At 44.4% G+C, this 26316-nt stretch overlaps 1 protein-coding gene across 1 annotated transcript; it reads right to left on the bottom strand.

Annotated features, from left to right (window-relative positions):
* Window positions 1–24690, bottom strand: LOC144505618 (cationic amino acid transporter 2-like). Its single transcript, XM_078231722.1, has 11 exons — window positions 24315–24690; window positions 17997–18152; window positions 16143–16308; window positions 14629–14765; window positions 10164–10386; window positions 8729–8865; window positions 5236–5338; window positions 5053–5138; window positions 3702–3868; window positions 894–1002; window positions 1–146 (listed from the first exon to the last, which is right to left on the bottom strand). The coding sequence occupies exons 1-11, from the start codon at window positions 24688–24690 to the stop codon at window positions 1–3; spliced, it is 1806 nt and encodes a 601-aa protein (XP_078087848.1).
* Window positions 24691–26316: the final 1626 nt, after the last annotated feature.

Raw genomic sequence — 26316 nt, 5'->3', positions numbered from 1 at the left:
TTAAGCCATTGGTTCCTCAAAGCGCTTAGTTGTTATGCTCTTCCTCAGCTCCTTGGCGCTTTCAAATGGACTTGGGACAGAGCAGTCTCGGTGATGCTGGCCTTCCACACTATGCCGAATGCCATAGCAAAAATAGACCAGTAAACCTGTCAAACAATGTGAAAAGTTTACATTTCAGTATTAATAAGTCAATGTTTAGTAAAGGGGCAATCTGTCAACAACCAAAGAGTTGACTTCAACACTCTCCTTCCAACATCATGGGTGGTATGGTGGCACAGTGGTTAGTGCTGCTGCCTCACAGCGCCAGGGATCCAGGTTCAATTCCAGCCTCGGGTGACTGTCTGTGTGGAGTTTGCAAGTTCTCCCCGTGTCTGCGTGGGCTTCCTCCGGGTGCTCCAGTTTCCTCCCACATTCCAATGATGTGTGGGTTAGGTTGATGGCCCATGGTAAATGGTCTCTTAGTATCGGGGGGTTAGCCTGGTAAATATGTGGGGTTATGGGGATAGGATCTGGGTGGGACTGTACAGGCTTGATGGGCCGAATGGCTTCCTTCTGCACTGTAGGGATTCTATGATTCTATGATAAACAGCAGCGGCCCTCATGACCTTGTGTCACTTACAACCTTGATTACTCTGCTGCAACCACAATCATCTTGGGAGGTACTGAGATGGGCAGATGGGAGACTAAATGTAAGATGAAGATTGAAACGCAGTGGTTAATACAGGACCCTAACTGCAATTTCAGCATAGAAATGGTCAGAGTTGGTAAAGTAAAGCTATTTACAGGGCATCAATGACCGTTCTTCTCCAGCTGTGGCCTCAGAATTAAAAGCTGTGGAATATTGCAGGTTCACTGAATTGCGATATTAAATATTTAAACTGTAATGATCTTACCAATTGCCATCCAAATAGAGAGTCGAATCCAGGTGCTTGCATTCAACTGTACCATCAGGTAAATGTTTACGAAAATACTGAGTGTTGGCAAGAATGGTAAACAGGGTACCTTCAAATACAGTAAAACATACAAATCAGGATAGATTAACTACACCTGATAGAGGTGAAGTATAGATCTTTTAATGGTGCAAATCAAATCATGATCGACATGTTAAAATTAAGACAAGAGCATTCTATTAAAGGTCATTAATAAAGATAAACTTGTATTTTTAGTTCATGCTACAAGCATCAAAACAAAAGTTATAGATACCTGTCTGACATTTATGGTATTCCTCAGTTACTTAGCTAGTTTCTAAATAAATTTCATATTTCTAGGACCTCCATGAATAACAGAAAAAACAAGGAGTGACACAACCCAACCTAGTGCAACCAAACATAGGGCGGCACAGTGGTACAGTGGTTAGCACTGCTGCCTCACAGTGCCAGGGACCCGGGTTCAATTCCGGCCTCGGGTGACAGTCTATATGGAGTTTGCATGTTCTCCCCGTGTCTGCGTGTGTTTCCTCCGGGTGCTCCGGTTTCCTCCCACAGTCCAAAGATGTGCAGGTTAGGTTGATTGGCCATGCTAAATTGCCCCTTAGTATCAGGGGGATTAGGAGGGTAAATATATGAGGTTACGGGGATAGGACCTGGGTGGGAGACTTGATGGGCCAATTGGCCTCCTTCTGCGCTGTAGATTCTATGATAATTCTATAATTGAAGAGTATCCCTTTATCTCTGTGATAGCTTCTAACCATAGTACCCAATTAAATATAATCTGTAACCACTATCAAATCACTCAACAATAATAAGTTGCATTTATGTAGCACTTCTAAGGCAGCAGAACATTCCAAAGCACTTCAGAAAAGCATTACCAAACATAATTTGACGCCAAGGCACAAGGGATAGATTACGGGAGGTGATGAAAATCTTGCTCCAGGAGGCAGATTTTAAGGAGTGTCTGAATGGAGAAGAGAAAACGAGGGAAGTGGAGAGATTTAGGAAAGCAGTTTCAGAGCTTGGGGACTAGGTGGCTTGATGGGAATGCATTGAAAATCAGGAATACTTAAGAGGCTAGAATTAGAGATGCATAGAGAATTCAAAGGATTGTAGGGCTGGAGGAGGTTGCAGAGTGGCTCACGTTACACTGTTTGAGAGCACATTTCCACTCCATCTGACGAAGGAGCAGTGTTCCGAAAGCTTATGGTATTTGCTACCAAATAAACCTGTTGGATTTTAACCTGGTGTTGTGAGACTTCTTACGGAGGTTGCAGAGACAGGGAAGGGCAAAGGCTTGGAGGGATTTGACAAGGGAACATAAGAACTTAAGAAATAGAAACAGGAATAGGCATTCCACTCTCTGAGCCTCCTAAACCATTCAACAGGATCAGGGCTGCTTTATCTCAGCTACATTTTTCTGCACTATCCCCACATCCCTTCATTCCCTCAGTATCCAACAATCCATCAATCTCTCTAACTTGAATATACTCAGTGACTGAGCCATTGCCAGACCAGGAGCCAATGTGGGTCAGCAAGGCTGAGGGGTGAGCAGGACTTGATCTGAATTGAGGAATGGGCAGCAGAGTTTTAGATGAACTCACGTTCACAGAGGGTGCAAAGTGGGAGGTTGGGCTGATAAGTGGCAGGTAACATTCACGATGTCTTGTTTTGAATCATAGAGGAAAGAAGAATCATAGAAAAAAATCATTGTGAATGTTACTTGCCACTTATCAGCCCAAGCTTTAATATTGTCCAGGTCTTGCTGCATTTGGAAATGGACTGCTTCAGTATCTGAGGAGCTGTGAATGATACTGAACATTGTGCAGTCTTCAGTGAATATCCCCACTTCTGAACTTATGACGAAGGAAGGTCATTGTTCGAGTAGCTGAAATGATTGGGCCTAGGACATTACCCTGAGGAACTCTTGCATTCACGCCACACAATGACCCTCTCCAACAAATGAAGATCTAACCCTCGCCCCTTGGCATTCAATGGCATCACAATTGCTGAATCCCCCATTATCAACATCCTGGGGGTTACCGTTGGCCAGAAACAGAATTAGACTAGCCACACGAATACTGTAGCTACCAAAGCAGGTCAAAGGCTGGGAATCCTATGGCAAACCACCCACTCTCCCCCCCCCCCCCCCCCCCCACTCCCCCAGTCCCCCGCAAAGCCTGTCCACCATGTACAAGGCACAAGTCAGGAGTGTAATAGAATACTCTCCACTTGCCTGGATGAGTGCAGTTCCACCAACATTCAAGAAGCTTGGCACCATCCAGTTTGATTGCTACTGCTTCCACAAACATTCAATCTCTCCACCATTGATGAACAGTGGCAGCCGTGTCTACCATCTACAAGATGCACTGCAGGAACCCACCAAGATTCCTTAGACAGCACCTTCCAAACCCTTGACCGCCACAATCTAAAAGGACAAGAGCAGCAGATACTTGGGAACACCACCACCTGGATTTTCCCCTCCAAGTCACTCACCATTGAGAATTAGATATATATCGCCATTGTGATGGGTAACAAATGCCAATAATGTCCACATCCCAAGAAAGAAATAAGAAAATAGTGCATTCTGGTAAATTCTTATTTATTTGAAATGTCACCATTCTTCAAAAGACAATGTTTTCATGGTGTCTATTAAAAATAAAACTGGTAAGGTAATCCAAAGATAATTTACCGCATAATTAAAATGTTTAGTTAAGAAGTACTTTCCTACTAAGCTGACAGTAATTTTATTTATCTCCACTATCATGTTACCATAAATGAAGCTTTCATCTGGTTTTGAGGCTGTCTCCAAATGATGAACACTGTAAATGTTGATAGCAAAAGGACAGGCACCAAGCAGCCGATGCTCCCAGTCTCTGCTGCCATGATAGATTCCAGTTGGAATTTGGCCATGCCACTTAGAATGCAACATAGGATAACTGAACAAGAGAGAAGTTAAAAGTCAATATAAAACCTTCGTCATGATGAACAATGATTTAGAGATAGCCTTCTAAGTGTTTAATTCCCCCGTGTATTTATTTGAATGCATTAACTGTAATTCATGTAGTAGGGATTTAATGTGAACATATTAACTGTGTGCTAGAAATAGTGCACAGCGGAAGTTAATCCCTTCATTGCAATACTGTTTAAGAAGTACACCATTTTATTTAAATATCTGAACTTTGTAAGAAACAGAGTGGATGAGCAGCTAAAAAGACCATCGCTGGAATTCTACCACCCCCCCACCACGGAATAGGAGCGGGCGAGGGGCGGACAATGGAAATGTCTGTTGAGCTCGGGCAGGATTTTCCAGTCTCAGGTCGAGCTCGGCCGTAAAGTCCCACCACGTGTCTCTTTCCTGCGCTATTCTAGTCAATCCACAATGTTAATGGTGTTGGTGTCGGACATGGCACCTGGTAGACTCAGGCAACACCCTCATGTATAAATGATAATCAGGGTTTTCAGATACTGATAGGACATCTAAGGCATTGTAACTGGTGAGTGAGTCGGCACGGTGGAACTAGAAACATAGAAACATAGTAAATAGAAGCAGGAGTAGGCCATTCAGCCCTTTGAACCTGCTCCACCATTCATTTTGGCTGATCATCAAATTCAATATCCTGATCCCCCCTTCCCCTCATATCCCTTGATCCCTTCCGCCCCAAAAGCTATATCTGAATTCTTCGTGAAATCACACAACGTTTTGGCCTCAGCTACTTTTTGTGGAAGTGAATTCCATGCATTCACTACCCTCTGGGTGAAGATCATCCATCCAAACTGGAGTCCCGTCATCGTCCCAGCTGAGAAGTGAGCAGGACATTGCAACAGCTACCCTGCTAGTTACAACCAGGTATGACGACTAAGGCAGCCTTTCACCTTACATCTTGAACTTCCCTTGGAGCCTGCAGGAGAATCTGTAGTGATATGCAAGCACTTGTATCTCACTGCAGCATGGCCCAAGTTATACAGCACCATTTATCATGTCTATTGAATCTGAAGTGACCCTTATACTTTCAAAATTTGTTTGAGTGCTCACCTATTAGTCCGACACAACATGTAACAATATTTGATGATTGCTGTGTGGGGAATTGAAGGGGAATGACCAACAAGCTAAAACTGAAACCTTCCTTCGGGGCCTCTGCAGTCTGCCGACTTTGCTTCTCTTCATTCAGCTCCATGTCAACATTATTACTTAATTTTGGCTGATACCTATTAAATAAACAGAATGTTTTTTATTGATGAATGAAATCTCTGTCCATACAATATATAGATTGATCTCTCAGTTACCTCATTACAGTACTTTTACCTCAAAATAATGACACATATTGCCACCAATGTATAGGCCAGAAGTGTTCCGATGGACATCATGTCAACCAATGTCTTCAGGTCAAAAAGGCATGCCATTACGGCTAAAAAAGAAAAGCGAGCAATAATTGAAAAATCATTTCTGTTTCACTTGGTTTCATAGAACCCTCCAGTGCAGAAGGAGGCCATTCGGCCCAACAAGCCTGTACCGACAACAATCCCACCTCGGCCTTATCCCTGTAACCCCACATAATTACCCCTCTAATCCCTCTAACCTACACATCCTGAAACACTAAGGGCCAATTTAGCTTGGCCAATGCATCTAACCCGCACATCTTTGGACTTCGTTAAAATAACATTCTTTGAATGTATGGAGGATAATTCTCTCCCTCTCTCTCTGTGAACTCTTAAATCTCTTCAATATATACAAACATAAGATAGTCTGGAGCAAGGTGGCCATTCAGCCCATCAAATATACTCTATTCAAAGTCCATATGTGACTATTTCATCAAAGACTTTCTTGCGACCACTATAAATTGCCTACTTTTCAGATCTCTGAGATTGTTTCTCTATCTCCACTGAAATGAGTTTGAGAAATGCTAAAGTAGTTAGAACCCCCTCCTCCCCCCACCCCGCACCCTCACTTCTTCAGTATCGTCCTGTGTTCCTACCTAAAAAAATGTACATGTACAGGGAGAAGACAGCATTAAGCTTTTCTGTGATGACCACCCCCTACCCACGTTAAACATTAAAAACACTCGCTGGGTAAATTCTCATTTGAATAATGACAACTTGAATGAGGTACTGGAGGATTGGGCATCTCCATGGAGGCAGAGGCCAAAACCAGTCAGCATCTTCAAGGAAAGAATATGAATCTTTTTTTTTTGACAGCTCCTAACTGGGACTTTCTCCAGAGGCTGTAGTCATAGAGTCATAGAAACCCTACAGTGCAGAAGGAGGCCATTCGGCCCATCGAGTCTGCACCGACCACAATCCCACCCAGGCCCTACCCCCACATATTTTACCCGCTAATCCACGCATCTCAGAACTCTAAGGGACAATTTTTAACCTGGCCAATCAACCTAACCCGCACATCTTTGGACTGTGGGAGGAAACCGGAGCACCCGGAGGAAGCCCACGCGGACACGAGGAGAATGTGCAAACTCCACACAGACAGTGACCCGAGCCAGGAATCGAACCCGGGACCCTGGAGCTGTGAAGCAGCAATGCTAACCACTGTGCTACCGTGCCGCCCTTGTGATGTGACATAAAGGACAAGATTTTCCCCACAGTGGGATTGGGGGTGCGGGGGGTCACAGAGTGTGGGCCAAGGGACAGAATTCAAAAATAAAAGTAGAGAAAATGCTGGAAGTGAGCAAAAGGTTCATCAGCATCTATGGAGACAGAAAAAGTGTGAACGACCTTTCGTCAGAACTGAGAAAAGTTAGAAATGTGGGAGGCTTTGAGTAAATGAAAGCGGGGGGAGTGGGGGGTGGGGAGGGGGGGAAGAAGAAACAAAGGGAAGGTCCATGGCAAGGTGTAGGAGAGATTAAATGACAAAGGTTTTCATAGTCCAAACCAAAGGGAGCAGCAATAGAGCAAGTAGATGAGGTGTGAATGGCAAGATATTAACCATCCAACCAAAAAAGAAAAATGATTAAGAAAGAAATAAGAGAAAAAAACCAACCCAACAAAAAGGGGGCAGAGGTTATGCTGTAAAATTGTTGAAAGAAGTCGGGACTATTTCATTTTTTCAGTCTGTCTACACTTCCCTCTGCCTCGACAAAGCAGCCAGCATAATTAAGGATCCACGCACCCCGGACATTCTCTCTTCCACCTTCTTCCGTCGGGAAAAAGATACAAAAGTCTGAGGTCATGTACCAACAGACTTTTGAATGGACTTAACTTGAATTAAGTTGATCTTTCTCTACACCCTAGCTATGACTGTAACATTACATTCTGCACTCTCTCATTTCCTTCTCTATGAACTGTATGCTTTGTCTGCAAGAACAATACTTTTCACTGTACGTTAATACATTTTACAATAATAAATCAAATCAAATCAAATCAAAATTTTCCCGACCCTGCACCCCCACAAGGGAGAAACAGATCCTCATTGGGATTTGGACAGAGGCTCTCCCCTAATTGGCAGGGAGGTAGATTTCCTGTCCAATTAAAGCTCACAGGAGGCCTTTTGAAGCTGGAGGGCCAATCAGAAGCCTTCCAGCTTCAGGGGCTGCTGTAAAGGAGAAGTAATCGACAAGTTCCTTCCAAGAAGGTGCCATCTCTGCTATTTTTAAAAAACATTTATTTATAAAGCACAAATATCAGTCAGGTCAACACTGTTAGGGAGAGTTGGGGATGGGGGCGGGTGGTAAAGGGTGATGGTGAACTATATTACAAGGTGACCTGGAGGGCAGGAACAGAGGCCTGGGGAGGCTGTTTCCCAAGATAAAAGGAAATTACTGCGGATGCTAAAATCTGAAACAAAAAGACAATGTTGAACTTTGACAAAGGGTCATCTGGACTCGAAACGTCAGCTCTTTTCTCTCCTTACAGATGCTGCTGGACCTGCTGGGATTTTCCAGCATTCTCTCTTTTGCCTGTTTCCCAGCCCTGCCACTGGATGCCTGCCTCCAGCAATGGATCTGCCGCCCCCTGTTCCCCCATTGCGTCAGAAACTGGAGACTGATTAGGAAATTCTAGTCAGCCTCCTAAATGTACTTTTAACGAAGCTCTTAATGAGCCGAATCAGCTCCCAACCTTGTGGTCAAAATGTTAATGCAAGGAACAAGATCGGGGGACCAGCATGCCTGACAGTTCTGATATTCTCGGACCTTGTCCACCTCCATTCCTGACCATGGTGGGGCCTTAAATTCCTGCCCGTGGTTCCTGAAACGAGGACGCCATTGCTGTGGAGGGGAGTCCGCAAATGGGCTGCCAATCTACAACATGGGCGCCCACACAGGCAGGAAGGGCCTCTTAGCCTGCCTGGAGCATCTCCCACTCCTGGCTGCTGGCCATTGCTTACATCAGGACACCTAAACTGCCCCCCACCCACCCCCTACCCCACCCCACCCCACCTCCCACAACATGGGAAACTGGAGGCCAACCGAGAAACACTAGTTAGCCTTCTTTAATTTGAGTTGACAAGTTTCTTAACCAGCCTAATTGGCTGCCCACCCACACAACCCAATGGCTGGCGCCGGCAATGGGATCAGTAAACCAGCACACCAGCTGACACCCATATTCTTGGGCCATATCCGCTTCCATTCCCACCACATTGGGGTCCAAAAATGCTGCCCCAAGATTTCACTGCAAAATGCTGGAAGGGCAACATTAGAAATATTCTCTTTCATGTACATGCTTAAATTGTTAAAGAACTGATAGATTGAAATATTTATCAAACGCCGAGAGATAGTCGATTAGATTTTGAACCAAACAACACTTGGAAATATTCGGCCTGAATAAGATTAAAGAATGATGCCTCTCACCAGAAATACTTCCTGAAATTGTTATGGCCACAACTGGAGTCTGACGCTTACTCAATTTTGCTAGAACGTCAAACAGTAACCCATCCCTCGCCATAGCAAACAGAATGCGGGGTAACGGGAACATGGAGCCCAGCAGGCTGTGGAGAAATAAATCAGAATGAAAAGAAAAATGCAAACCAAAAGCAAAATGAGAGACAGATATAAAACATTCACCAAATTTCTTGCCAGTCAAGTGTTTAAGTACATGCAGTAGAATTGGAAGACATTGATAGATGAATGGAGGTATATCTGCATAGGAAACTGTTGAATATAACGTTTATTCCATGAGGTGGAGATGCCGGCGTTGGACTGGGGTGGGCACAGTAGGAAGTCTCACAACACCAGGTTAAAGTCCAACAGGTTTATTTGGAATCACGAGCTTTTGGATTCACCTGATGAAGGGGCAGCACTCCAAAAGCTCGTGATTCCATGTAAACCTGTTGGACTTTAACCTGGTATTTATTCCATGAATAAGGGGCCTCGAATAGGCCCACTACTTCTCTGTGTGTGTACAAAGGTGAACTGTAAATTTACTTGCTTTCCAATTACAATTTGATGAAAAAACTTTGATTTAATACATAGTGGATCCCCTGAATCCATTCATGAGCAACAGATCCCAAAAGGATGCCCACATTGAAGAAAGGATAAACTGCTACTGTGCAAAAAGCACATTTGTAAAATTAACAAACAGCTACTAACACATTTTCCCTTCATCTTGTAATATTTTTATGGTGGCAGTTTATAAACATGGGGAACTAAATTTTAAAATAATAATAAAGCAGCTCTGAGGGAATTAACTGAAAGGACAGACTTACAGGAGTTTCCATTCTGCACCCTTTTTCCAATGCTTTCCTTCAATGCAGAATAGGCGATTTGGCCCATCGAGTCTGCACCGACTCTCTGACAGAGCAGGTCCTCTCCCCCGTCCTATCCCTGTAATCCCACAAATCTACCATGGCTAATCCATCTAACCTACACATATTGGGTCACTAAGGGGCAATTTAGTATGGCCCATTCACCTAACCTGCAAATCTTTGGACTGTGAGAGAAAACCAGGGCACCCGGAGGGAACCCATACAGACACAGGGCGAACGTACAAACTCCACACAGTCATCCAAGGCCAGAATTGAACCCGTGTCCCTGGAGCTATGAGGCAATGTGCCACCATGTAACTTTATGTGAAGAGGATAATATGGGTCTGTCTAGTTTCGTCATAGCAAAATGTGTAGTATATAAAATAAAGTAATAAATTCATTTCTTGAATATGAATTGCAAGAAACAACATAGACTGTTAATGCACTTGGAGGAACAAGAGACTTGCTATGTATAAAAGTAGTGGTTCAAATTGGCAGTTATGTTGGATTGTGAAGTCATTTGTATTCTCTTCATATAATACCTTGTTGAAAGGGCACACAGAGAGCCCACAGCTACGAAGTATTTAGCAACACTCCACTCAACATATTCAAAAGCCCGAGGAAGTGGGCTTTTAGTATCGAGGAGGTAGTAGGGCATCAGAAGTGTGAGCGCAGCAGAAACCCCAAAGTAGGCAAAAAAACAAATGAGAAGGGAGGTAATAATCCCAATCGGGATGGACTTCTGGGGATTTTTCACCTCCTCACCTGGGGAAATAATTGAAACAAAGAATCAGATTACATCAGAGGAAAATCGCATGAGATTCCTTCCAGTTCTTTTCAACATCCTTTTCCCTGAACAAACATTTCTATTAACAGATGAAGGATCAATTGACTGCACTGTGACCCCCATCCTCTCCCCACCCCCCACACTCTCCCCCACCCCAAGCTTATCAAACAAAATGTAGATCTACAGCCTGAGATTACAAACACACTAACCAAAAGAGAAAATGCTGGAAAATCTCAGCAGGTCTGGCAGCATCTGTAAGGAGAGAAAAGAGCTGACGTTTTGAGTCCAGATGACCCTTTGTCAAAGCTAAAAGGCATAGAAGGTGGGAGATATTTATACCGCAGGGTGAGGGAATGAAAGATGAGTCACAGCCACAGAAACCAGGGGAAAAGACTGCTAAAGGCTGTCCACAGAGAGAATAAAGGGTGTGAATGGCCAAACGGCAGAGAAGCTGGATGAGAAAGAGGTAAGATTTAGAAAAGGAGAAGCAAAGGGGGAGAAAAGGTAAGGGAAGGGGGATACAGTAGGGGGAAAGAGTGGAGGGAGGGGAAGGGGGAAGAAAAATGAAGAAAGACAATAAAGGAATAAAAGGTAAAGAACAGTAAAAAATTAAATAAAATCGAATGTACACAAAGGGGCCGAGGTGGGGTAGAGCAAATCATCTAAAGTTGTTGAATCCGATGTTGAGACTGGAAAGCTGTAAAGTGCCGAGCCTTTCATTCATCTTTCATTCCCTCCCCCTGCAGTATAAATATCTCCCACTTTCTGTGCCTTTTAGCTTTAACAAAGGGTCGTCTGGACTCGAAACGTCAGCTCTTTTCTCTCCTTACAGATGCTGCCAGACCTGCTGAGATTTTCCAGCATTTTCCCTTTTGGTTTCAGATTCCAGCATCCGCAGTAATTTGCTTTTATCACAAACACACTAAACTGTGCTGACAAATAATTACCATGGGGCACAACCATGATCATTTCACTTTATTTTCTGATGTGGCCATCAAAGCAAAATAACAGCTTTAAAAATGATGTAACATCGATAGTGAAAGCTTACTTGACCATGAATAATTTAAAGAATTATTTCAGTGCGCTCAGTGGGATGGTTTCGTTGCATGTGCATTTAAAATGGATAAAATCCACCTTCTGCTCCCATATTCCACTGAATTCCCAATCACAATTACACTTCATGGGAGTGGATGTATAATTCAAGACCAAATATTGACTTTTAGTGAGAAGAATGGAATCTGGCTGGGAAGCATCTGCTGGACTGATCCTTCAAGCAAGCTCCACAATTCAATATGACCATGGCTCAACTCCACTTCAATACGATCATGGCTCAACTCCACTTTGCACCCATTCATTTAATTCTCTGAGAGAGACTAAACATCTGTCTACCTGAGCCAGAAATATATTCAATAATGGAGCTTCCACAATCCTCTGGGGTAGAGAATTCTAAAGATTCACATCCTGAGTGAAGGATTTTCTACTTTGGTGGCACGGTGGCACAGTGGTTAGCGCTGCTGCCTCACAGCTCCAGGAACCTGGGTTTGATTCTCGGTTTGGGTCACTGTCTGTGTGGAGTTCTCCCCACATCTGCGTGGGTTTCCTCCGGGTGCTCCGGTTTCCTCCCACACTCCAAAGATGTGCTGGTTAGGCGGATTGGCCATGCTAAATTGACCTTTAGTGTCCCGGGATGTGTTGATTAGAGGGATTAGCGGGGTAAGTGTGTGGGGTGGGATTATTGTCGGTGCAGACTTAATGGGCTGGATGGCCTTCTTCTGCACTGTCAGGTTTCTATGATTCTATGATTCCTTATCCTGAGACTGTGCGCACATCCCACACACTCCACCCCCCCTCCCCCTCCACCCTGACCCACAACCCCACTCCATGTTTTAGATCAGCCAGAGAGGGGAAACAACCTCTCACTATCTAGGAATCTCCTTTCATTCTTCTATGTTTCACTGAGATTACCTCTCGTTATTCTAAAGCCTGTAAAGTAAAAGCCCAATTTACTCAGCCTCTCATACAGGGCGGCCCTTTCATCCAAGGAATCACCATGGAGCAGCTTCAATGTAGCCGCCCCCCCCCAGTGCGCCCCCCCCCAGTGCGCGCACCCCCCCCCCAGTGCGCCCCCCCCCAGTGCGTGCCCCCCCCCCCAGTGCGAACACATTCCTTCTTAAATGTGGAGGCTAAAGCCTAAATTTTCATTCTCAAGGTAGGAAGTGAGAGTTTGAAAAACTCCTGGCTTGTTCTATCTGACTCCGGAGACAGTGGCCACAAAGGCATGACCTTCATTGCCTGGGGGTGGCAGGGGCTAAGGCAGGTGTGGGCTTGAATCAGACTCATTGCTTGGCCACTTGCAGGGCCTCAGTGAGGTATGTGTCCATATTGGCAAGCAACTGACAAGCTTGCACCGACACCTTTAGTCATGATGTTCTTAACTAACGTTCTGTTTCTCCCTTGGAAGCACCAGCCTCACAATGCACAGCTGACCCCAGAAACCCCTTCCCTTGACATCTGAGGAGGAACCATCGAGCAATGCACCTCGCCACATCTGCTCTCTATACCATATACCAGATCTGGTGCAGATACAGGCACGTCAGTGGGCTATAGCGTGTTGGCTCAGTTTGGAGTGCATTGTGGTGAGGATACATCACTCACACGAGGAGCTGGCTGAGGCAGAGTGCCCAGGGTGCCAGCTTTAGGAGGTCTGCTGCACTCTTAAATTGTAGTTCAGTTAAGTTCAGAAAGTTGCGGACAAATATCAGGATTACCACAGGCGGGTCATGAAGTCAGGCCTCATGGCTGTTGTGTTAGGATGGTCCAATTTCTTTACAGGTGAACTCAGAGCTTTGGAATTAGGCTGGGAAGCTTTTAATAAGCCTTTTAAGTCTCCCTAGCCTTGGTACCAGAGCCTTTTTATGCAACTGTTGTCTTGTCAGTTTTGTTCTGCAGACTACCCCAGATCTCTTCCAAGCTTTGGGATAGAGCGTTTTCCATATCAGAGAAGCAGTTTCAGTCACATGGGCAATGGCAATTGGCATAAAATAGAAGGTAGATAAAAACATAGAAACTAGAAGCAGGAGTAGACCATTCGGCCCTTCGAGCCTGCTCCACCATTCATTTTGATCATGGCTGATCATCGAATTCAATATCCTGATTTTCCCCTCCTTCCCCCAATATCCTTGATCCCTTTAGCCCCTAGAGCTATATCTAATTTCTTCTTGAAATCAGAAAATGTTTTGGCCTCAGCTACTTTTTGTGGTAGCGAATTCCACACATTCACCACCCTCTGGGTGAAGAAATTTCTCTTCACCTCAGTTCTAAAAGGTTTACTCTTCATCCTCAAACTATGACCCCTAATTCTGGACTCCCCCACCATCTGGAACATTCTTTCTGAATCTACCCTTTCTAACCCTGTTAGAATTTTATAAGTTTCTCTGAGATCCCCTCTCACTTTTCTATAATCCTAACCGACTTAGTCTCTCCTCATATGACAGACCTGCCAGATGATGATCTTTCACATTAACTTGTGGAAAACTGGTTACATCAGCTTTCCTTTGTTACATTGCAAACCTGGAGACTTGGAGCAAGCTTTGAAGAAAGGCAGGTACGAATTCCACAACACAGTGCTGTACAGGCATGTCATTCAAAACGGACATCCCCACATATCAATTCAGAACTCTCTGGAATCACGATAGTTTGTGTTGAAGTTACAAAGGTTACCTGACCTCTTAACAGTTAATGTGTCTATAAACAAATGGGGCGGCACAGTGGTTAGCACTGCTGCCTCACAGTGCCAGGGACCCAGGTTTAATTCCCGACTTGGGTCACTGTCTGTGTGGAGTTTGCACATTCTTCTGGTGTCTGTGTGGGTTTCCTCCGGGTGCTCCAGTTTCCTCCCACAGTCCAAAGATGTGCTGGTTAGGTGAACTGGCCATGCTAAATTCATCCTCAGTGTACCCAAACAGGCGCCAGAGTGTGCCATCTAGAGGATTTTCACAGTAACTTCATTGCAGTGTTAATGTAAGACTACTTGTGACTAATAAATCAACTTTAACTTTAAAATAAAGGTTCTTCCAAAGGATTCCATACAAGCACAGTTCATGTTTAAAGTTAAGAATATGACATGCCTTTTACTGAACAAGACAGTGATATTCAACAACCTGCTTTTACTTCGGATAGTCAGTATTCAGAGCTTTTTCTTCAGCTCCAAAAGAACCTACCTGTTGTCGCAATGCAATCAAATCCTACAAACGCATAGAAACAAGTGGCAGCACCAGTCAGTGTACCACTGAAACCATATGGCATGAACCCTCCTGCTCCGTAATCACTGGTTATGTTTACAGTTGAGGACAGATTTCTAAAGAATATAAAACAAGATATCAGCACACAATGTACACCAAAGCATCCTTTCTTTACCCATGTTCTCCCCCTCCTGTGACCAATGCTGTGGTATAGTCTCACAGGTGATAGAAGCCCTCCAATACATCAACAAATGGCTATTCTTTGCCCATTAATTCAGACAGAGGGCATTAGCATGCTATTTAGCGACAGGTACCATCATGATTGAGCCTGATCTTGTCCCCGACCACCTTCAGGTTTTTTTCTCCATGATATCATTGGCAGTTGTAGTTGGTATAATTCTCCAGTCAGAGAGTTCGCACTTTCAGTGGGGAAGTAACTGAATTAACCAGGGAAATTTACATCAATTCTGAGCATTCTCTACCATAGAAAACCATGGGGACCAACTCACTGAATATATTTAAGAAGGAAATAGAGAGATTCCTACATTGGAGCCTCCAATCTCACCCGAGGCTGTGATTTTCTGGTACCGCTGTGGTGAATGGAGTTTTGGCTGAGTGCCAAATTTTCCATGCTCGCTGGCAGCAGAGTAGGGACGAACAAAATCAGAGAATCCTGCCCGTAGACTCTAAAGATGTCAAGGGATATGGGGAGAACACTGGAGTATGGCACAGGGATAGAGGTTCAGCCATGATCATGTCAAATGGTGGAGCAGACTCGAAGTGTCAAATGGCCTACTCCTGCTCCTAGTTTCTAGGAATCAGAGAATCAGAGCATAATGCAACACAGAAGGAACCATTTGGCCCATTGAGTCTGTGTTAGCTCTTTCAAAGAGCAATCCGTTATCCACACTCCCCTGCTCAAACCCTGTAGCCCAATACAATTTTCCCTATTAACTATTTAGCTTATGTTAATTTTTGCTAACATTTGTGACAATACTAATTGGGGTAGCACAGTGGCGCAGTGGTTAGCACAGCTGCCTCACAGCGCCAGGGACCCGTGTTCAATTCCCAGTTTGGAATCTGCACGTTCTCCCCGTGTCTGTGTGCGTTTCTTCCAGGTGCTCCGGTTTCCTCCCACAGTTTGAAAGACGTGCTGGTTAGGTGCATCGACCATGCTAAATTCTCCCTCAGTGTATCCGAATAGGCGCCAGAATGTGGCGACAAGGGAATTTTCACAGTAACTTCATTGCAGTGTTAACGTAAGCTTACTTGTGACGCTAATAAATCAACTTTAAACTTTATGAAGTATTTTTCAAGCAATCACAAAGATTAATTGAAGGCGACAGGGTAATAGGATACGAGCTTGTCAGTAGAACACCAGCCATTGGGTTTGTCTAACCTTCACAGGTTGAGGAGTTGACCCATTGCTTTGGCCAACATTCATTCCACAACCTTCAATGTCTAATGGCCAGCAGGTGAAGGCTGATACATACCGTGTTTCTGCAGTAATGTTCAACAGCACCTCGGCCGGAATGTTCCAGTTATAAATGTTTCCTTTGATGCAACCTCCGATAATGACAAACACAAGAACAAGGACATTAATGATTGTAAAGATTTTATTTACTGTTGTTGATTCCTTTGCACCAAAAGACAGGAGACCTAAAAAGGAGAGAGTGTGATGAACATTTCAATTATCTGTTGATGAGGACACTTCGGTACATAAAATTACACAAAATGTTACAGCAATGAAACAATGCTATTTGGTCCAACCTCTATCTGCCAGTGTTTAGGTTCCACACATGCCACTGCCCACCTCACCTCACCCTATCAATATACCCTTCTATTCCTTTCTCAATCATACATTTTAGAAGAAGCATTGAAGCATACAAAATTCTTACAGCACTCGACAGAGTTGATGCACAAAGGATATTTCCTCTGCCTAACATATCTAGAACCAGGGGACACAGTCTCAGAGTGAGAGATAGGCCAATTCGGACTGAGGTGAGGAGGAATTTCTTCATTCAGAGTGTGGTGGATCTTTGGAATTCTCTACCCCAGAGGGCTGTGGGGGCTTCGTCATTGAGTATGTTCAAGGCATAGGTTTCTAGATATTAAATATACCAAGAGAAATGGACACAGTGCAGAAAAATGGCATTGAGATAGAAGATCAGACATGAGCTAGTTTAATAGCAGAGCATACTGGAGGGGCTGAATGGCCTACCCCATTCCTATTTCCTGTGATCCTATATTCGTATTTATCTAGCTTTCCCTTAAATACATCTATGCTGTTCATCTCAGCCACTTCATGAGGCAGCAGGTTCCAAATTTTTACCACTTTCTGGGAAAAGAATGGATATTCTTTATGGAGCTTCCATTAGCACTGTCCATATGAAAGAAAGGGCTTGTATGTACAGAGCGCCTTTCACAACCTCAGATCTTCCCAACGCACTCCTTGGCTAATTAAGCACTTTTGAATTGCAATTACTCAACTAATCTGAATGCAGACCAGTTGGCCTAACATCTGTGCAAAGGAAAAATTTAGGGATTAATTGATATTAAACTGTCATGTATCTAAATAAAGGTTACAAGGAGCCGGAATGGCAAACCTCACAGAATTCATTGAGGAGGTAACAAATATAGGATAGACAGAATTCAGGAACCAGAACCAGGCACCACAGATACAAGATTCAATTTAAGATATTTAGAACAAAGGACAGGAGAAAACTATTTACAAAAAGAACCATAGAACCAAAGAACAATAGACTCCCCACAGTGCTGAAGGAGGCCATCTGGTCCATCAAGTCTGCACCAATTCTCTGAAAGAGCATCTTACCCAGGCCTATCCCACCTTGCCCTATCCCTGAAACCCCGCACATTTAACATGGCTAATCCACCTAACCTACACATCTTTGGACACTAAGAGGCGATTTAGCATGGACTGTGAGAGGAAACTGGAGCATCAGTAGGAAACCCACGCAGACACAGGGAGAATGTGCAAACTCAGCACAGACAATGACCCAAGGCTGGAATCGGTTCCCTGCCATGAGGCAACAATGCTAACCACTGTGCCACCAAAGAATTCTGAGGTTGTTCCATTTACTTCCATGATTAGTGGTTGAGGTAGAAATAATGTCAACATTGAAGATTAAATTGGATAGATGCACGGAGAGAAATGGATTGAAAGAACATGGGAACAGGGTGGGTAAATATGTTAGTTGCTTGTGTTAAGGGTAAATTGTGACACCAACTAGTTAGCTCAAGATGATCTGTTTCCATGATAGAACTTCTATATATTTCTAGAAACATGAAAGTGAACCCAAATTATTAATATTATAAATGACTGTTACCTGCCGACAACACTATCAAACACACAGCAAAGAAATCGGGATATTCAGCCAATCCTGGGGCATCCATTCTGACATTGTTGCTGAGAAAATTCTCAATGCGTTTGCTTAACAGTTCATCAAAGGTACCACTCCATGCTCTCGCCACACTAGATGTACCTGAAGTGGGAAAACAAGGGTAAAACGAGAACAAGGAAAAACAGTATAGCTTTTTCAGGAACTAATTGAGGGTCATTTTGACTTTTGCTGATAATATAAGCAGGCAATAATGGATTGGTCGCCCATTATACAAACTGATTTACTTTCCCTCCCATTGAAGACACTTGGAATAAAAACCAGATGGCTGAATCATGTATATGCAGCTGTGCTATGATGCTCCCTCAAAATTATGAAGTGACGTGACAGGATAAATAAAAGTGGCAGTTGCTGGGATCTAGAGCAAGGGGACATCGATATCAGATTAAATGTAAGAGATTTAGGACAGACAGATGGAGAACCTTTTTTACATAAATGACTGTGATGCTATGGAATCCAATGCCAGATTTTATGACTGAAATAGAAGCAGCAATTTTATCTGGAGGCTGTGATGTTGTCTTCCCGCACCACCTCCCACCCTCTACACCTCCAAGCTGAAATGTCCAGGGCGAGCCTGAATGGCCTCCTTCTGCACGGTAGGGAGTCCATTATTCTTTGGTTCTGTGGTTCTTTTTGTAAATGGTTTTCTCCTGGTCCTTTGTTCTAAATCTCTTAAATTGGACCTTGGATGTGTGGTGGCTGGTCCTGGATTCCCTCACTTACGAGAAATTGGCTCAAGGCAGGACTTCTCACCCATATGATTGGCCAGCAGCTTTCTAGTCCCAACAGGAAGAGCACCCTCTGCTGGTTGGAGTGATACCTGGCACAAAGGAAGATGGTTGTTTTTTTTATTCCTGGGATATGGGCGTCGCTGGCTGGCCAGCATTTATTGCCCATCCCTAGTTGCCCTTGAGAAGGTGGTAGTGAGCCACTTTCTTGAATCGCTGCAGTCCATGTGCTGTGGGTTGACCCACAATGCTGTTAGAGAGGGAATTCCAGGGTTTTGACCCAGTGACTGTGAAGGAATAGCGATATATTTTCAAGTCGGGATGGTGAGTAGCTTGGAGGGAAACTTGCAGGTGGTGGTCTTCCAATTTATCTGCTGCCCCCTGTCCTTCTGGATGGAAGTGGTAATGGGTTTAGAAGGTGCTGTCTAAGGATTTTTGGTGAATTGCTGCAGTGCCTCTTGTAGATAGTACACACTGCTGCTACTGAGCGCTGGTGGTGGACGGATTGAATGTTTGTAGATGTGGTGCCAATCAAGCGGGCTGCTTTGTCCTGGATGGTGTCAAGCTTCTTAAGTATTGTTGGAGCTGCACTCATCCAGGCAAGTGGGGAGTATTCCATCAAACTCCTGACTTGTGCCTTGTAGGTGGTGGATAGGCTTTGGGGCGTCAGGAGGTGAGTTACTCGCTGCAGTATTCCTAGCTCTGACCTGCCCTTGGAGCCACTGTGTTTATATGGTGAGTCCAGTTGAGTTTCTGGTCAATGGTAACCTCAAGGATGTTGACAGTGGGGGATTCGGTGATGGTAACACCATTGAATGTCAAGAGGCGGTGGTTAGAGTGTCTCTTATTGGTGATGGTCATTGCCTGGCATTTGTGTGGCGCGAATGTTCCTTGCCACTTGTCAACCCAAGCCTGGATATTGTCCAGATCTTGTTGCATTTGAACATGTACTGCTTCAGTATCTGAGAAGTCGTAAATAGTGCTGTACATTGTGCAATCATCAGTGAACATCCCCACTTCTGACCTTATTGACAGAGGTAAGGTAATTGATGAAGCAGCTGAAGATTGTTGGGCCTAGGACACTACCCTGAGGGACTCCTGCAGAGATGTCCTGGAGCTGAAATGACTGACCCTCCAAAAGCACAACCACAATGATGACTTCAACCAGTGGAGAGTTTGCCCCCTGATTCCCATTGATTCCAATTTCGCTAGGGCTCCTTGATGCCACACTTGGTCGAATGCAGCCTTGATGTCAAGGGCTGTCACTCTCACCTCACCTCTGGAATTCAGCTCTTTTTTCCATGTTTGAACCAAGGTTGTAATGAGGTCAGGAGCTGAGTGACCCTGGTGAAACCCAAACTGGGCATCACTGAGCAGGTTATCACTGAGCAGGTGCTGCTTGATGGCACTGTTGACAACCCCTTCCATCACTTTACTGATGATCGCGAGTAGACTGATTGGGCAGTAATTAGCCGGGTTGGATTTGTTCTGCTTTTTGTGTAGAGGACATACCTGGGCAATTTTCCACATTGTTGGGTAGATGCCAGTGTTGTAACTGTACTGGAAGAGCTTGGCTAGGGGAGCAGCAAGTTCTGGAGCGCAAGTCTTCAGTACTATTGCTGGAATGTTATCAGAGCCCTTGTTTCATTGTCCACCTCCATTCATGACTGGATGTGGCAGAGCTGCAGAGCTTAGATCTGATCCATTGGTTGTGGGATCGCTTAGCTCTATCTATCACTTGCATTTAGCATGCAAGTAGTCATGTTTGGTAGCTTCATGGGTTGACACCTCATTTTTAGGTATGCCTGCTCCTGGCATGCCCTCCTGCACTCTCCATTGAACCAGGTTTGATCCCCTGGCTTGATGGTAATGGTTAAGTGGGGGATATACTGGGCCATGAGGTTGCAGATTGTGCTAGTGTACAATTCCGCTGCTGTTGGTGGCCCACAGTGCCTCATGGATGCCTAGTCTTGAGTTGCTGGACCTGTTCGAAGTCTGTCCCATTTAGCATGGTGATAGTGCCACACAACATGATGGAGGTTACTCTCAATGTGAAGGTGGGACTTTGGCCCTGATTTTACCGGCACACCCACCCTGAGGCTCGCAGAACGACGTTCTCCGTTGGCCTTGGGCGCGATCTTATGAGCCACAGGCGAGCGTGCCGGTAAAATTCCAGCCTTTGTCTGCACAAGGACTGTGTGGTGGCCATGTCATGGACAGATGCATCTTCTGCCGGCAGATTGGTAAGGATGAGGTCAAGTATGTTTTTTCTCTCTTGTTGGTTCCTTCACCACCTGCTGCAGACCCAGCCTAGCAGTTATACCCTTTAGGACCCGACTAGCTTGATCAGCAATGCTGCTGCTGAGCAGTAGTGGTTGGAGGTCAATCATCTCAGTTACAGAACATCGTTGCAGGAGTTCCTCAGAGATCCCTATATCAAAAGGTCAGAAGTGAGGATGTTTGCTGATGACTGCACAATGATCAGCACCATTCGCGACTCCTCATATACTTAAGAAGTCCATATCCAAATGCAGCAAGACCTGGACAATATCTAAGCTTGGGCTAACAAATGATAAGTAACATTCATGCCACACAAGTGCCAGACAATGACCATCTCCATGACAAGAGAGAGTCTAAGCATCGTCCCTTGACATTCAATGGGCATTACCATCACTGAAAACCCCACTGTCAACCTCCTGGGGTTACCATTGACCAGAACCTGAACTGGACTGTCCAGATAAATACTCTGGCTAGGACAGCAGGTCAGAGGCTAGGAATCCTGCAGTAACTCAGCTCCTCACTCTACAAATCCTGTCCATCATCTATATGACACAAGTCAGTATTAGAAAGAACAAAGAACAAAGAAAATTACAGCACAGGAACAGGCTCTTCAGCCCTCCAAGCCTGCACCGACCATGCTGCCTGACTTAACTAAAACCCCCTACCTTTCCGGGGACCATATCCCTCTATTCCCATCCTATTCATGTATTTGTCAAGATGCCCCTTAAAAGTCATTATCGTATCTGCTTCCACTACCTCCCCGGCAATGAGTTCCAGGCACCCACTATTCTCAAGGTTTAAAAGAGATGCCTTAAACCTGTGCCCCCTAGTAATTGACTCTTCGACCCTGGGGAAAAAGCTTCTAACTATCCACTCTGTCCATGCCTCTCATAATCTTGTAGACTTCTATCAGGTCGCCTCTCAACCTCCGTCGTTCCAGTGAGAACAAACCAAGTTTCTGCAACCTCTCCTCATAGTTAATGCCCTCCACACCAGGCATCCTGGTAAATCTTTTCTGTACCCTCTCCAAAGCCTCCACATCCTTCTAGTAGTGTGGCGACCAGAATTGAACACCACATTCCAAGTGCGGCCTAACTAAGGTTCTATAAAGCTGCAACATAACTTGCCAATTTTTAAACTCAATGCCCCGGCCGATGAAGGCAAGCATGCTGTATGCCTTCTTGACTACCTTCTCCACCTGCATTGCCACTTTCAGTGACCTATGTACCTGTACACCCAGATCCCTCTGCCTATTGTGATAGAATACCCTGGATGAGTGCAACTTCAACAACACTCAAGCAGCTCAATACCATCTAGGACAAAGCAGCCCCGCTTGATTGCAACCCCTTCCACAAATATTCACTCCCCATCACCAAAGCACAGTGACACCCATGTGTACTATCTACAAGATGTATTGCAAGAACTCACCAAGGCTCCTTAGGCAGCACCTTCCACACCTACGACTACTACCACCTAGAAGGACAAGAGCAGCAGATATCTGGGAACACCACCACCTGGAGGTTACCCTCCAAGTTACTCACCATCCTGACTTGGAAATATATCACCATTCCTTCACTATCGCTGAGTCAAAATCCTGAAACTCCCTTCCTAACAGCACTATGGGCGGACCTACACCACATGGACTGCGGCGGTTCAAGAAGGCACCTCACCACCACCTTCTCAAGGGATAGGATGGAAAATAAATGTTGGCCTTTCCAGCAGTGCTCAGGTCCGATAAAAATGAATTTTAAACAAGTCCCAGCAGGTCTGTGGTCACTGCTGTGAAAATATGCCATGTTCCCAGACTTCAAGGTAAATCCAGGTATTCACCAGGATTAGGCTGCCATGCCCTGGTAAGGGAGGTGGGCATGGGACTAGGTTCATCAGAGCAGTGGGGGAGGGAGGGAGGAAATCCAGAAGGGAAAATATCCTGTGGCGGGCGTCTGTTGAACAGTATGTCCAAGCAAGAGTGATTCCCCCTTCCCTTCAAAGCCCTTAAAAAGGCCACCAGTTGTCACATGGTGCAATCTCCTTCCTGTGGCTAAAATCCCTTTGGCAATAGAGGATGCCCATAAGTGGCCATTACCGCCTCTTTCCCCCATACCTCCTGGTGATCAAAGTCCAGCAGGGATGGGTAGTCAACGAGCAGATTGTTCCCTAATTTTCCAGCCCCTTCCTGCCAATCCTGGGGTGGCTTGGGCAGACTGGGTGTGGAGGAGGCGGGGGTTGAATATTCCAGGCAGAGACTGTGTGTCAACATCTAACGCAAGTTAGGTAGGTTGTTGAACCGAACCAAAGGAGCATGGGAAAAGGGTTGGTGTATACGGGATGAGGATAAATGTTCAGGCGGAAGATATACATCAATACAGACTCTGTGGACTGATCGATCTGTCTCCATGTTGTGATTTCAATATAATTCTGCAGCTTTGACAGTGACTATTTACCATTGCCGAACCCAGTCCACTCCTTCCCTAATGTCCACCATTCCACACGTGCAGCAAGAGAAAGGAAATGAAAGCAGGTATCCTGGCTAATTTTCTCCTCCAATAATCCAGATGTGCTATACCCTTTACCACTACCCTCGTTGAGATCAGCTAACTGATTCTGGGACCCTTCAAATCATTATGGTTCAATTATTTACTGGATGCACTTGCTGATTTATCAGAGAAATCCCCTTGTGACAGAAACGTGATCGACACATTGAAATCCAATTTGTAAACATGTAACTTTTATTACCATAAAATGCATAGTGAGAAGCTCAGTTGAGGTGACAGTAAATGGGAATATATGAGAAAGAGCCCTGGACAGTGGAATAATAACTAGACATCTAATCACTATAGTAATCGTTGACATTGAGTCTGGACATCCATTGAGCACAGAGTATGTTCATATGTCACATTGTCAGTCAATGCCAGGCACATTTCTATTGCAGACATTAGTCCTGTTAGTTGGAGAGCAAGGGACATCCTTCTATGGATGACATTGAATCTGTTCGCTTGTCCTTACTCTAAATATGAACAGCTCCATCCACCAAACTTCAAAGAACTAATGAAACATCTTCCCCAGGAGCTGAAAAGTTCTTTTATCAATCCAGGCTGTCAATCAGGTAAAGGTTTACTGGGTTGACACTCCAACACTATTTATAGAACAACCAACAACAAAATTCCATTCACACCATTAACAGCTGAGGGACCATCTTGCTACAATGATAAGAAGAGGCTATTAGGTGGATACTTGCCAATGACGTAAGAGAGAATTAAATTCCAACCAGTAACGAAAGCCAAAAACTCTCCAATGGTTACGTAGCTGTAGAGATAAGCCGATCCAGTCTTCGGTACCCTTGCACCAAACTCTGCATAGCATAGTCCTGCAAACACTGATGCAAGTTCAGCAATTAGGAAAGAGATTACAATGCTGGGTCCAGACTGCGTTTTGGCAACTTCTCCAGCCAGCACGTATACACCAGCACCCAAGGTGCTGCCAACACCCAGGGCAATGAGGTCAATCGTCGATAAACAGCGACAGAGATTGGTCTCTTGCGTGCCATCCTCTGTCACGACTTTTCTCCGAATAAGACACTGAGCAAATGATTGGACTGGAGCACAGGAAATCATCCTGGTGAGAAAACAACACAGAAAGGAAGAATTATGAAGCAAGTGAAAACTAATGCCACGATACATGTATCTGCTGACAAAGTCAGTTATGTGCTACTTTCTGACAACTTAATCGGGTTACAACATTTAGCTGTAAAGATCTGAAAATATCAGGAAACGAATGCATTTTTGCTGATTCAATCACAGCTGTCCTGGACAATTACGAGATATCAGAACTTTTTTTCACTGCTCCACAATGCTTTAATTGTTACAAAATGCATATCTTACTCTTTGCCTTTGCAATTGTAACATTGAGTCAAACAATGTAAATACTTGGCACGTTAATCTGAAATATCTCCTACTATTATTTTAACTTATTTATTTTAAATAAGTTAACAGCTATAGCAAAAGTGATTTAAAGCATGTGGAACGTTTGTATGTTAGCATGGCATAATATCATATTTTCATTTTCCTTGTTGTGTGGAAGGGCTCCCTGATTTCACTCCTAACACCTGGCTGTCGGGAGCTTCCACTTTCCAAGTGTCCAGATCACCAGCAACCTGTCCCCCACGCCGACGCTACAGTTAAGAAAGCCCACCAACGCCTCTACTTTCTCAGGAGGCTAAGGAAATTCGGCGTGTCCGCTACGACTCTCACCAATTTTTACAGATGCACCATAGAAAGTATCCTTTCCAGATGTATCACAGCTTGGTATGACCCTTGCTCTGACCAAGACCGCAAGAAACAACAAAGGGTTGTGAAAGTAGCCCAGTCCATCACGCAAATCAACCTCCCATCCATTGATTCCCTCTGCACTTCCCGCTGCCTTGGAAAAAAAGCCAGCATAATCAAGGACCCCATGCACCCCGGACATTCTCTCTTCCACCTTTTTCTATCGGGAAAAAGAAACAAAAGTCTGAGATCAAGTATCAATCGACTCATGAACAGCTTCTTCCCTGCTGCCGTCAGACTTTAAGTTGATGTTTCTCTACACCCTAGCACGACATTCTGCACCTTCTCCTTTCCTTCTCCCCTATGTTCTCTATCAACGGTATGCTTTGTCTGTATAGCGTACAAGAAACAATACTTTTCATTGTAAACCAATGCATGTGACAATAGTAAATCAAATCAAATCAATTTGGGCCCTTCGCTTTGGATTTCTTCAGCAGACTTAATAGGCAGAGCAATAGGTAGAACAAATGTGATGTCCCTATGATCAGAAAGCTGCAGGAATATTCGACAGACTTTATCCCAATTCACTGGAAACTGTATTATCCAAAAGAATTAAAAGCCACCAAAGCTGATCTCTTCCGATTTGCCCAGTGCAGACCCCAAGAAAATGTTATTGTCATCCGGACTGAAGCTTCTTTACAATATAATTACATAAAATTACACTTTCAATAGACAGCCATAGCCAAAGGTGATGGCAACAATACTCAATTTCACAGGCAGTATTGCTTGGAAATGAACTCCCTTACTTAAAATATTATCTTCTCTTGTACAAGCTGTGCCTAATTTGTGTACAAGCAAATCAGATAATTTGAGTAAATGTGCAGGAATATTATTACAGTATGCATTTGGGTTATTGGTTTAAAAAAATAGACTGTCAAAGCTTTTTATCTTGCACTCATCAGGTCAGATTCACAC

The sequence above is a fragment of the Mustelus asterias genome, chromosome 16 (genome assembly GCF_964213995.1).
Source record: "Mustelus asterias chromosome 16, sMusAst1.hap1.1, whole genome shotgun sequence".
Classification (NCBI taxonomy): domain Eukaryota; kingdom Metazoa; phylum Chordata; class Chondrichthyes; order Carcharhiniformes; family Triakidae; genus Mustelus; species Mustelus asterias.
Note: the sequence above shows the minus strand (reverse complement) of the source record. Positions and strands in the feature narration are given on the sequence as shown.